The 13,558-nt window shown below is 40.3% G+C and overlaps 1 protein-coding gene across 4 annotated transcripts in view; it reads left to right on the top strand.

Annotated features, from left to right (window-relative positions):
* The window catches only part of RPS6KA2 (ribosomal protein S6 kinase A2), a 468,026-nt gene that overhangs the window by 314,534 nt on the left and 139,934 nt on the right, over window positions 1-13,558 (top strand). For all 4 annotated transcript variants that reach the window (XR_006289668.1, XM_043543199.1, XM_007071080.4 and 1 more), the window contains one exon: window positions 1,817-1,898. Coding sequence is in view for 3 of the 4 variants with exons in the window: in XM_043543199.1 (XP_043399134.1) it covers window positions 1,817-1,898 (82 nt within the window). In the remaining variant the exon portion in view is untranslated. The remainder of the gene's footprint in view (window positions 1-1,816; window positions 1,899-13,558) is intronic.

Here is a 13,558-nt window from a genome sequence, read left to right as displayed (position 1 = left end):
TCCATGTCCCTTTTGGTTTGATGATGATTTTGATGTCCTCTAAAACAGCACACAATGTTCCTTGACTCATTTTGTTTTGGAGGGGAATGCAGACCAACTGCAATATCCCATGCTACACAACAGCTGAAAAATGACTAATAATTTAAGTTGATGATTTTTCTTATTACAGCCATAGGGATATTACTGGCATTGCAAGATTATATAGCATGCAGTGAGGGGTTTGGGGTTTTTTTGTTTTGTTTTTGCCCAGTACTTCGACCATTCCAGTTTAATATTCCTGCAGGTATAATGTGCTGTGCTGCTGAAAGTGGAACATCACTTATGAAACATTATATCTAATACTGTCCACTTGATTGGGAGTTAGATACCATGCCAATGTTTAAAGGTGAATAACAATGCTGGAACTCTGGGGTTTAGCCAAACTTGCTTATGGTGATTTTTTTTTTTTTTTTCACTTCCTATCCCCATAATGCCAGACACTATTTCTGAGTAGAGTTGAGTGAAAAACATACAAAAAAGGTTCCATGAATAGTTTTGAACTTTTAAACGATTAGCTTTGGCAATGTCCACTCCTCTTTCTGTCTTTGATTGCCATGAATATTTGAGTAATTGAGCTTAATTTAGCAAGAATGTTAATGAAAATCTGTTTTTAAAATTGTATCTGTAGAAGCCAGATTTTACACTTTGCACACACAATTATTGGTGGTAGCATTGTTTGCATGTTTATCAGATCAGGAAACGAAGTACCAAATAACACATCTGTCCTATCCAAATATTTTTATATTCCACTTCACTTCTAATATCTGTCCAGCAGCAGAAGTCCTGAAACACCCTAGAGAACAGCTTCTCAGATTGTATTTCTGGCCCTTTTGGAACCAGTAAATACTGGAAATCGACTGAAAGACCCTGCTCTTCTGAGATTTCTTGCCTTATTGATAGATCAAGGAGGTATGAATAGTTTGGAAAGCTTCAAACTAAGTTTTGGGAGGCTTATTGTGACAGAACTAAATTGTTTTTCTCCCTTTCCCTTTTGTCCCAAAAAATCATCTGGGACTAGATAGGAAGAAACTGCTGCACATAATAAAACAAAACAAAATATTTTGTAAATTTGCAGAGTCAAAAGGTGTAATAATAGGAACCTTTCACAGATGTACACTGGGCAAACTATCTGTATTGTAATAACCAATTCATTCATCAAATGTAGCCTTTTTTCTGTTTATGAAGTTTTCATAAGCAGACTTTGATCTTTAAAATTTTATTTGCTTACAGTTTTACAGTACTTATGCACACACATGTCAGCTTCTGGATTGTTAATGAACTATTCACTTCAACTACATGCTTAGCTCGTCAATCATGAATAATGAATCACATAGTATGGTTTCTTCTTCCTGAGTCAAATGATTAAACCTTTTTAAATGGGCTGAACACATCTGGGCACAAATGGCAAATATCTTGTTTTCATGCAAATACATAAGTTACGCGAAGAACAGCCATTCTCCAGACGTTCATGTGAATAGCTGTTTAGAAATCAAACAAATGTTTGCAAACACTATTACTATTCGACCACTTTAACTGGATGTGTAAAGAACAACTGATCATATTAAACATGTTTCCTTTAGGAGAGGGCAATAGGGTAGAAAATGAAGCTTACAAGGGCCAGCTAAGCCAATTGTTTGTGAAGTAAAAACTGAACACTTTGAGTATTAACTTTTCCTTAGAATTCTTGCCGTCTCAGTATCCATTACTCCATCAAATTCAGCAAATGCTCTCCCCTCAAACCACTGTACTTGATTACATTGGTGTCTTACTTTTGTAGGTATTTCTGGTGAGGAAGATCAAAGGATCTGATGCTGGCCAGCTTTATGCCATGAAGGTACTTAAGAAAGCCACACTGAAAGGTACGGATTAAGACACTGGGCTGAACACGCTCTCTCTTGTACTATAGAGTTTACTTTTCTTGTGATGTGTAGGATCTGTTGGCATAGTTTTGTAGGATCTAAGAACACAAAAGCATGTTCTTATCAGCCTCCACCATTCTGTTTCCTCATTTTGGACTGAACTTACTAAAACTCCACACTTTCAGTGCAACATTGTGCCTTTAAATAATTGCACCCAAAATTTTGCACCTCAAAGTTATTTGCAGGATCAAATAATAGATGTGGAAATGTTATTTAACAGCACCTGAAAATCCAGCAATAGGTGCAGGTGTTCTCATTTGCACCTGCAATAAATTGCAAGCAGTGTTATTTGTGGGTACCAAATTAGAGGGCAAGTTCTGAAAATTGGTCCCTAAAATTTTTACATCAAAAAAGGTTTTTCTGTTTGATTGTTTAGCCATTTTAAGAAAATGCTCAATATTGTTGTCACTATCACTAGAAAATGCAGTTATTTTGTGTTCATTATAACTAAAATGCTTAGGCAAGGAAACCTGTGACTGATTGCTACTCAGACTGAGCTATGGTACCCATTACAGATGGAACAACAGTTTCTCTCTCTCATTATTTACTTTTTTTGGTAACACAGACAGACTTGGTTGCCATATGGAAAATTAAAATGTTGTTCTGCTTTCTCATTTTCTTCTAGTTATAGCTGTGGTTGAGAGAGAGAGAGTTCAGTGAGTCAATTCACTTGTGTTTTTTTTCCTTTGCTGGTCATACAGTATGAGAGCCAGAAATTATATAAGGAATTTGGTATTTGCTAATTCTGCATGACTTATTCACTATTTTAATAAGGATTATTTATAGTTGTTCTGGGGGGTCACTTTTAATTTGTATCCGAGTGTTGGCATCTCTCTGAAATACGTTTTATGTAAATGTATTTCAAGAGCGGAAAATAACTCACTATTGGTAAACAGTAACCCTATTGAATGATTGTTGCCATATATCTGAAAACTCACAGGCTCAAACTTTCAGGAATGGCAAATTATTTCTGGGTGCCTAACATCTCTCAATTTGGAGATCTACAATCAGCAGTAATGCTAGGTAATCTTGGTTATGACTAACAGCACAGTAGATGTCAAGAGGCTGATGACGTGACACAGCAATTCTCTTGAGCACCAACCGAAACGTGCAAATAGTAAACTAAGTACTCACGTAGCGCTATCTGACGTCAAAGCCCTTTACAAACATTAATTACAAATGCTGAAGCAGCTGCTGATCTTTCCATTTAGAATTTATATAGAAGAGTTTGCACTCTGCTGTTTTCCTGGAATAAACATCCATCTAAATATTTCTGCTTCCAATGGATAAATATTTGTGTGTGTATATACACAAGCGTATAATGGAGAAAATCCTCAAGTCTTTATTCACAGTCAAATTCTGCAGTACCTCAACTATTCAAAACTGAGTGTTCTCCACCTGTGAAAGTTATTTCTGCTCTGTGAGAAATCTGAGGAAAGAACACCTAGCTTGTTACTATTTTTGTGAACCCACATAACCCTTCCCCTGTGAGAATTTTATTTTTTCACATCTCTGTATAGATGCGTAAGGTCCTTCCAGCAGGAATGACCTCTGGCTTTCTGTCTTGTGCAGCATCAAGTACACGCTCACCACTTAACAAATAATAGGATATATTGTCTTCAATGTTGTAGCTGTGTTGGTCCCAGGATATTAGGCTGTGTCTACACTGTCACTTTCAGCACTAAAACTTTAGTTGTTAGGGGGGTGTGTTTTTCCCCCCCCCCCGAAGCGACAAAACTTTTAGCACCGAAAAGCGCACTCCCGGCAATAAAGCTAATACCCCTCATTCAGGGTGGTTATTTTTTATTGCCAGGGTAGAGCTGTTCCCCTGGCAATAAAGCATGACTACACTGACCACATCACAGCACTGTCATGGCCACGCTGTAATGTGGGCAGTGTAGACATACATACCCTTAGAGAGACAAGGCGGAACAGATTGCTTAGCATAAGTAGCTAACACACATTTCAAGGGGTCATTCAAGATGAAGTGGCCCGTTAACATCTTTCCAGTCATGAAGCAGGGAGGGGGAAAACCAGGGTGAGTTTGTTAGCAGGTTACAGATTGTTGTAATAAGCCATAAATCCAGTGTCTATCTTCAGTCTTTGATTTTTAGTGTCTAACAAAAAAAATTAAGCTCACAGGCTCGTCTTTTGAAGGTGTTGTGCAAATTTATTTTAAGGATGAGGACTGGGAGGTCAGATGAGTGATTGCTTTGTGAAAAGTTTCAGAGTAGCAGCCGTGTTAGTCTGTGTTCGCAAAAAGAAAAGGAGTACTAAGGTGCCACAAGTACTCCTTTTTGTGAAAAGTGTTGACCCACAGGTGATACGGTGTTTTTGTCTCATGTTTCTGTGTGAGTTCCTTTGAGCATGTAGTAATTGTCTGGTTTCACCCATGTTGTTGTTGGGGCATTAGGGCACTGGATGTGGAACACCACATGGTAAGAGAGGCACATGTAAGACCCATGCATCTTGAAAGGTGTGTTGTAGGGGGTTTTGACCTCATAGCAGTGGAGAGATGTCTGCAGGCTTTGCATCTGTTCTGGCAGGGTCTGGTGCTGCTTTGAGTTGGCGTCATAGACACTGACTCCGTGGGTGCTCTGGAGCTGGAGCACCCATGGGGAAAAAATGCTCAGCAGCCCCCTTATCAGCGCCTCCCCCTCCCTCCCTGAGACTACCGCCCACTGCAAACAGCTGTTTTCGTGGCCTGCAGGAGGGATGGGGGAGGAGCAAGGACACAGTGCGCTTGGGGGAGGGTGTGGGGTGGGGAGGGGGCAGAACTGGGCGTGAAGAGGAAGGGTGGGGGTGGAGACGGGGCGGGGCAGGGATGGGGCCTTAAGGGAAGGGGTGAGTGGGGGCAAGGCCTGGGGCAGAGCCGGGGGTCGAGCACCCCCAGCACTTTGGAAAGTCAGTGCCTGTGGTTGCTGTGTCTTGGTCTGTGGGGAGCTTGCTTCTGATGATGAGCTTGGAGAGATAGGGAGGTAATTTGAAGGCCAAAAGAAATTCTACAACCTCATCCCTCATGAACCCACCCCAGTGACCTTCTGCATGCTTCTCAAGATACACAAACAAGGGAACCCAGGGAGACCCATCATACCTGGTCCGGGCACTCTTACTGACAGAATATCAGGACTCATAGAAACCATCCTCAAACCACTCACTGCACAAATGTCCAGCTTCCTCCAGGACACAGCTGACTTACTCCACAACATTAACAAAATCTCTCAGAACGCCATCCTTGCCACCATGGGTGTCACCTCCCTATACACCAATATTCCTCACAATGACGGCATCACTGCCTGCCTCAGATATTTACAAAACAATGGACCACACTCAGATATCCACTCCAAACACATCGCCAGACTCATCCGCTTCATCCTCACCCATAACAATTTCACATTCAACAGATGCTTTTGGTTCCCCTCCCCCTGCATCTGCACAACATCATCATGCTTCCTAGAATACTCCACAGCTGCTTTTCTGACATTTAGTGGTAACACCTGGAAGCTGTGACAGGAAAGTGATCTCTGCCAGATCCCACCTGCTCCATTCAGATTGGTCACACTGTGGAGATCCCAGTCAGAGGGTATGTTTTCACTGACTTTTGTGCCTCAAGCTACTTGACCCTAGGGATCAGCATAGGGTAAAGAACAAAAGTTTCTAGCCCAAATCAAAGATGTGGGGAGGTCCACATTAGCTTCTTACAGACATGTTATTTACCTCGAATTAACTGGCAATCAATTCACTTGAGTTACAAAAGTGAAGACCGCCCAGAAACGTGGTGTAGGAAGGGAAATATGAAAAGAGCTGCAGTGAGAGCTGCTGTCAGTGAAGTTCCAAAGAATTTGGCACAGAGGATAATAGTTTTGACAGCTTTAATTTGATCTTTAAGTGAGTTTTAAATTATTGCTGCCCACCCACACTGAGCAGGCCTGGAAATCCCTCCAATTTGAGATATTTATTACCATGTCAAATGATGGGCACAAATGCATGAGTGCTTGCTAGCTATAATTCAATAATTACTGGCAAAAGCATGGCTGCCCAGACTCTTCTTCACCCCGTCCCCGCACTGAACAGCATAAAGCTGAATGTCACCTCCCCATGAGTAAGGCTAAGATTTTTGTCATGGATATTTTTAGTAAAAGTCAGGGACAGGTCACGGGCTTCCATGAATTTTTAGTTATTGCCTGTGACCTGTCCCTGACTTTTACTAAAAATATCCCTGACAAAATGGGGAGGGAGGAGTGTCCCACACCTATAGCTGAGAGGTCCAGGGGCCTCCGTGGACTGGCAGCCGGGCAGCTGGGGGGAGGGCCCACTGGCCACAGCAGCCTGGTGCTCTGAGGGGGATTTCCTCCCCCCCCCCGGCCGCCTGCGACAGCTGAGAGCTGCCCCGGGGCTGAAGTGAAAATGTCAGACATATCTGGAAATCGTGGATTCTGTGACATAATCCTAGCCTTACTCATGAGTAGCCCTTGCAACCCCAAAAACCACATTGGTTGTTTTTCTGTATGAAGGTACATTTACAACAACATAAGGGAAGTGGGGCAGGGGGAAATGACAGTTTTAAAAAAAAAAAAAAAGGGGGGGGGGGATGCAGAAAACCTTGCTGTTTGGATTAGTCTGAGGAGCTAGTTTGTGGGTAAAAAAGGTGCGGCATTTAATGTATGTTTTAACCAAGGGTTACCCACTTATGATGAAACTCTTATTCTTCGTCAGTAGATAATCTCTCCAGGCTGTTATGCCTCATTAGTCAGCATGATCCCAGAGTTCAGTGACAGCAAAGGTTATTGTAAAAACAGTACAGAACCTTTCACCTTCAGCAATCAATAGTTTCCAGCATTCACAGCTCCCAAAGAGCCAGCTCTGTACCAAGAGAGCCCTGAAGTTCAAATATATCTGTGTATAGAGAAACATAGTATTTAGAGATGGAAGAGATCTATTAGATAATGGAGTCCCTCCCCCTGCAAGGGCAAATGTATCCCCAGTTGTGGCTGTATTGTATATTAAGCTGATATTAGATGTTAAATATTAAACAATCTTAGAATGGAACAGTTGCAAGGGTATGAGTAGTACACACAAACTCTTGTGACAATAAAAATAACCCTTATTAAAATATTACAGTATTAAATAGTATTAAAATAGTACATGTATGAGTAGTCATATATTTATGGCATGGATACTTGATAGTGGAAAATTCTATAGTTGGGTATAGATCAAACCAAAATTAGTTACTTAATGATCCATTGCCTTCAGTGGTTGCTGCTGGGTGCTTAGTACTTCTGAAAATCAGACCATTTATTTAGGATCCTAAATAAAGATTTAGAAAACTAATTTTAGGCACTCACTTGAGGAAAAAACTTAAAATTTAGAAAGATCTGTTTGGATGGATACTAGTGGGGATAAAAGGCTGCAGTTAGGGATGTTTGCAGAACTTAAACTCTGAATTTTCTGACTTTCAAATGTTTCATGTTTCTTTTAAACTAAGATAGTGACATGAGGTTCTTTTTGTTTAATCTATATTTCCAAACTTAAAATTGTGTTAAAGTACTACTTGTCTGGGAATTTCTTTAAAGTTGTGAGGTGTTTTGAATAAGCCCTTTAAAATGTTTCCACTTCTTAACACTATAAAAATTATTTTCTTGAAAGTATTTTTTTGGAAAACAGACAAGAATATAATATGTTTAACAAAAAACTGGAGGCGTATTTCAGTGAAGCAGGGCTGCCCTTCACTCTGACTGAAACCCAGAGGACAGAAGCAGTGGGGTTCCTCTGTACTCTGTAGGAAACATGGCACACAGGAAGGACAGATTTATTAACTTGATTCTCACATCGTTGCTCTTAAGGTGTTTATAGGCTCCATCAGCTCTGCCAGGGAAAGTTCAAAGTTCCTTGAGCAGGAGCTGTTTTGAATCTCACAAATCGGTCCTGCTTTGAGCAGGGGGTTGGACTAGATGACCTCCTGAGGTCCCTTCCAACCCTGATATTCTATGATTCAAATTATAAACTCCACTAAACATATCTGAAGAGTTTGTTATAGTGGAATACAAGAACTAACAGTGGAGTTCAAGTATGAAGACGCAGCCTTGTAAGACATGTTCTATAGTAATTGGCACTGAGACTGTAGCCGCATATCCTTTCATCAGTGCTTTTGAACTTCATAATTATTATAGCGGTAAACACGGATCTTACAAGCTCTGCAAGATGGGCCTACGTATCTTGTCAGAAGTGGGATGCACCTGCTGATCTGGTCAGCTGTACTGGCAATACCTGCAGATTTTGAAAACTTTGTAGTGGGAAGCTTCTAGGTTTCTTGAGGAACAGAAGCTATTTGGCTCCCAGAACTTAGCGGTTTCTGCCACACTGCAGTTTATGGAGCTTACACCCAGCATGGTGGCATCTCCCAAGTTTCTAAATTCCTTGAACAAATGGCACAGTCTGTATCTGCAAAGTTTGTGATCTTCTTGAGCCAAAGCTATTTGATTTATGGTGGTTATAGCTGTGCTACTATGCTGCAGAATTTACAGATTCTGAAAAGCCTAAAAATAATTTTAATTCCACAGAACTTGGAGTTCTCAGAGGTTAAAATATTCATAACAAACTTCAAATTAAACACAGACATATATACAAAAGTCCCAGGCAGTAGATGTCACTCAGGACACCGTTCATCAAAAAACTGGAGTTTCCATACTGTAGCAGTGGCTTGTGTTCAACCATCAGGTGCAGTAACTCCCTCAGTTTTCCTCCTCACTGTGCCTGCCTCAGTTTCGTGGTGGTGGTGTGGTTTAGACCTGAGGCTAACCCCTAAAACCTCTCTGGTTCTGATGTAACAAGTCCAGTGAAACAACATGTATACGGAGAGTCTAAACATTCATCCCTTGGTGCAGAGTTTACAAATAACACATCCACCCAAATAAACAAACTTCATTCATTGGTGCACAGGTACAGAGCCCTATACTACTGGGCTCTTCCACAGCCTTTGTTAAACTTTTGAACAGAACTACTCTCTCATACTCTAGCCCAAAACCTTGCCTCTTCTTAAGCCCTCCCTCATCCTTTTACTGTCCCCTCGAGACCTCTTCCCAGCCTTTCCAAAACCCTTGAAGGCCCTTTACCTAGAGAAACCCAACAGTATGCTCTGTCCCCTTCAGGTCAAGAGACCCACAATAGGTTGTCCCTGGTCACCCACTGGTCTGAAGGAAGACTACTGCTTATATTTCCCCAACAACCTGCACCACATCCATTGTTCCCTAACATACAGGTCCCCTACTCCTTGGGAGCTACAAGTACCAGAATGTCATGGTTCTGAACCTGGAAAATGGACAGAGCTGGACCCTGATATGAAAAACAAAAGGTGGTTTATCCTCTTAATGGATCGCTTGAAAGATATTTTTGGGAAGAATGTAGCTATATGCCATAAAGAAAAATAATTGCCATGGTTACACAGTCATTGTGTGAGAGAACATATTCTGAGTGTGTCACCCTGAACTGGAGAAATTTAAGTACCGCTGCTAGTATTGATTGCAAAATGATTCTCAAAAAGCCAACACAAAGACTTCATAGGTCAAAACAATTACCAAAAAATCATACAGCATCATTGGAACTTTCTTTTTATTGGCTGCTTCTTTCCAAAGAGATTCTTTAAAGATTGACTCACTTGCATCTAGATCTTAATTTTTGTATGTGTGTATTTCTACTTCTTGCTTTTTCTTTAGTAATTCAGAGCACAGGTTCAGATATGGATGAGAGGGCAACTTTTCTCTATTAAAAATAAATTCTGAGCACACAGCGTTTGCGAGTTATATTGTCTGTTTCTAGTCAAGCCAGCTGGAAATACTCATTGTATAAGGTCCTGATCAAATTATAGCCTCATCCCAATGATGCACTTAGAATTAAGATCCTGCACTAAGGGGAAAAAAATCCCATTTCTAAGGACTTTAAGAAATTATATAGCCCTAGAGGCTTGAAATGCTATTGTCCATCAGCAATAGAGTTTTTTTTAAATAGGAACTCAATGTTACTCTATAGAACTATATTTACAGGGCAGGAGGAATTATAAAACTGTGTGACTGTACTTTTTTAAAAAAACTTATTGACTGGTCTGCCCTTCTTTAAACAATTGATGGAACCCCACTGAAGATTCCATCAGATGTAGTTTTCAAAAGTTATCATGTTATATACGGACAAACAAGAGAAATGCCATTGAGTTGAATGTAGAGCCTCATTTTGCTCAGCCAGAAATAATCAGTCTGGATACATGCACTCTACTAAACCCAAGGGAAAACAATCCGAAATGCATCAGATGATTGGGGGGGGGGGCAGGGGTAATAAATACTAATTTGAATGACAGTAATCATAATAATTTAGCATTTTGCATGTTTAAAGCACTATATTGATAACTGGTTAATTAATCACCATAACACAACCGTGAGGAAGGCGGCTGTTATGAGGAAGAACTCAAAACTGATTCAAAGGCTAGATTCTCCATTGGTCCCAAACAAAGGTTAACCTAAATTTGAAGTCGTCTAAGCCACACCTTTTCTCTACATTTTATTGGTTTCATATTTTGTATCAATTGATGATTCAACCCAGGGTCAAATATAATCCCCTTAAATGCTTGGGCTCTTGAAAAGGCTACATCTGTGCAACCGGCTGATGTCACATTGGCTGATGTCAACAAGTTTGGATAATAGGAAGCCCTATGACTAGTCACAGCCCAAGCCGGAATCAAAAGAAATTGACTCCTAGAGCAAGCTCCATTTCTGGTCTTTTAGCAGTGAGTAATTGGTGGTCTAGGTACTGTGAAGGAACGTACTACCCCTTTTAAAGGATAGGCTGGAGCCTATGGCTGGGACAGCCTGGGGTGTAACAAGGAGGCCCTGCCCCACCCTAGGGCTGAGCTATATAAACAGGAAGAGGATGCTGAGCAAGAGAGGGAAGTATTAGTGCAGTAGGACTCTACAGGGATTTTTATTATTATTATTATTTATTTTATTTTAATCTAGAAAAAACTGCAAATGCATTTCAGGGAAATACCCTGATTGCATAAACATACCTAGTAATTTCTTCCACAGAGAGAACAGATTTCTGTTGCATTTGTTTTGACCAGTCTTCTCTTATGCTTTCACTCATGTTCAAATTATCTAAAATTACTCTTGATACTTGTTGGGTTTTACCTGGCTGTCAATGAGATAGGGAAAGAATGTGGAGCCTTTTTCAAAATTTCTAAAAGAGCAACTGCCCTTGATCTGCAAAGTGCCTCTGAAGATATTTCCACAGAATGGACTGTCAACCTATTGGCAACTGTTTGAAATCTCCAAGCAAATTGATTAGCATTCCTCCAAATGGTTGGGTTGGGTTGACATGTGCAGGTTCACCGGTCTACATCTTGCATTTTGTTTGTTTTTATTTTTTTCCAGTACTGAGCAGCACATCATACTCATTTCACTGGGGATATTAAAATTGCAATTTTCCAAATCCTTTTGTTACTTTTGATCCAATTTGCTATCTAGCTCTTTAAAGTTTCCATAAATTCCAATACGTAGAGCAGAATAAATTAATGGCCTTGGAAACACAGCTGCAGCTCCTGTTTAAAAAAAAAATATTAAAAGCTTTCAGACCTAAATTTTTTATAAAAAGCTCAATAGACTTGATCATAGTGCTTTTTACCACTTCCCAACTTTCCCTTGGATTACAATTTTGTCATGTTTGTTATTTTGTCTGATGGCAGCTATTTGCAATTGTAGAAAATCCAAAATTGGCTTCTATTCTGCAGAAAAGACCACATGCAGTATTTCATACTGTTGAGTATCGGTATCATCATTCTTTGCTTTTGTTGTAGATATAAAGATTGAAGACCACCCAGATTGTTGTAGTTATTGTAAGTGGCCCTCTAGTCATGACTGAGATCCAAAGCACGCGTTCCAATTTCAACCTGCCTAGCTACTCCATGTGGTCCCATACCAGCAGCAGCCATTCGCTTATGTAAAACAGGATTATTTTCAACACCAGCTTCACCTTCATCCTTAACTACAATTTCTGACATCTGAGGCTCTTGCAAAACATTTGCCTCAAAATTATCTTTCCATGTAGAGAATCTGTTTGCCAGTTGCTTCAGATTTTGCTATGTGACCTTCAAAATGATGTGGTGGTGATAATAATTGTTCTAGTCTGTATCTGGCACAGAACAGTAGGTGTTCTTCCTTTAACCCACCTTTTGTCCTTTTTTGTAATACTTTGTGAACTCTATTTGGCTTATTTTCCAGGTCATCTGCATGCTGTGGATAAATTTCTAGTTCAGAAGGAAGAGCAGTGTCTTCTGCTTTCAGTATGGATCACTAGCTATTGTTCTAATTGAACATTAACTGCAATGATACAATGGGCATACCATCAAAATCTTACCCATATGCTCAGGGTTCAGCTGATCGCCATATTTGGGGTCGGGAAGGAATTTTTCTCCAGAGCAGATTGGAAGATGCCCTGGGGTTTTTTTGCCTTCCTCTGAAGCATGGGGCACGGGTCACTTGCTGGAGGATTCTCTGCACCTCGAAGTCTTTAAACCATAATTTGAGGACTTCAGTAGCTCAGACATAGGTGAGAGATTTATTGCAGGAGTGGGTGGGTGAGATTCTGTGGCTTGCATTGTGCAGGAGGTCAGACTAGATGATCATAATGGTCCCTTCTGACCTTTAATATCTAATTATAATAAATAATATCTATGAAAATGTTAAATGTTTCTTGGGCTGAGTAGTCAGAGAGGAAAAACTGTACTGCAGTTTTTCCAATATTGCCCTTTACATTGCTACGTTGAACATCACCAACCAATTCCTCAAAGGTTCTCCACTTGGGTTCCCCTTCATTGTCATATTTAGCTTTGTAATTTAAGTACAGCATCAATGGATAGGGTGCACTGTGTATCCGTGTTGGCGCATCAGTGTTCCCATACATATTTATTGTGCAGGTTCATCAAAAGATCATTTCTCGCAGTTGAGTTGTCACTGTCCTACTCTTGACTATCTCAGTGGTGTCCTCCTAGGTCCAATGGGAACTTAGAGCAGATGTCTTCATTACTGGTTTTCTCCCCCCCCACCCCCCGATGAACCTAACTTTCCTATGCACTGATAACTGTTCCTCATCAGCACTGTCAAGCACTGGGTGATCCTTCAAGCCATAAAACTTCCACAGGTGTTGAAAATCTGTATGATACCAAAAGTTCTTAACATTGAAATATGGACAAATTAATGAAGAAATCAGCCCAATTTTGGAAGAACCATGAAGCAATTAAAGGATTTTCCTTAAGTTTTGCATACCTTCCATTTATTGTATATTTCTTGGCATTGCTAACTAATCTGTTTTTGAAGCTAGCAGTTGATATAGTTCGAACTAGTGCAGATAAGCTGCTCTTAATGTGAAGACCAGTGTTCAAGGTTGCAAAAACAGTATCTTGTCCAAGAGTTCACTGCAGCATGTGCCAGTAGATGTTAGTACCCCTCAAAGATGAACTGTAGAACATTAGTAGTTTGGCGAGTATAAGCTCTGCATTCAGTAGTCTTTCCTTTAGCTCATTAATACCACTTAATTCATTCCTTCATGAGGCAGTGTTT

This window comes from Chelonia mydas, chromosome 3, assembly GCF_015237465.2.
Source record: "Chelonia mydas isolate rCheMyd1 chromosome 3, rCheMyd1.pri.v2, whole genome shotgun sequence".
Lineage (NCBI taxonomy): Eukaryota > Metazoa > Chordata > Testudines > Cheloniidae > Chelonia > Chelonia mydas.
This window is presented reverse-complemented; position numbering and strand designations above follow the sequence as displayed.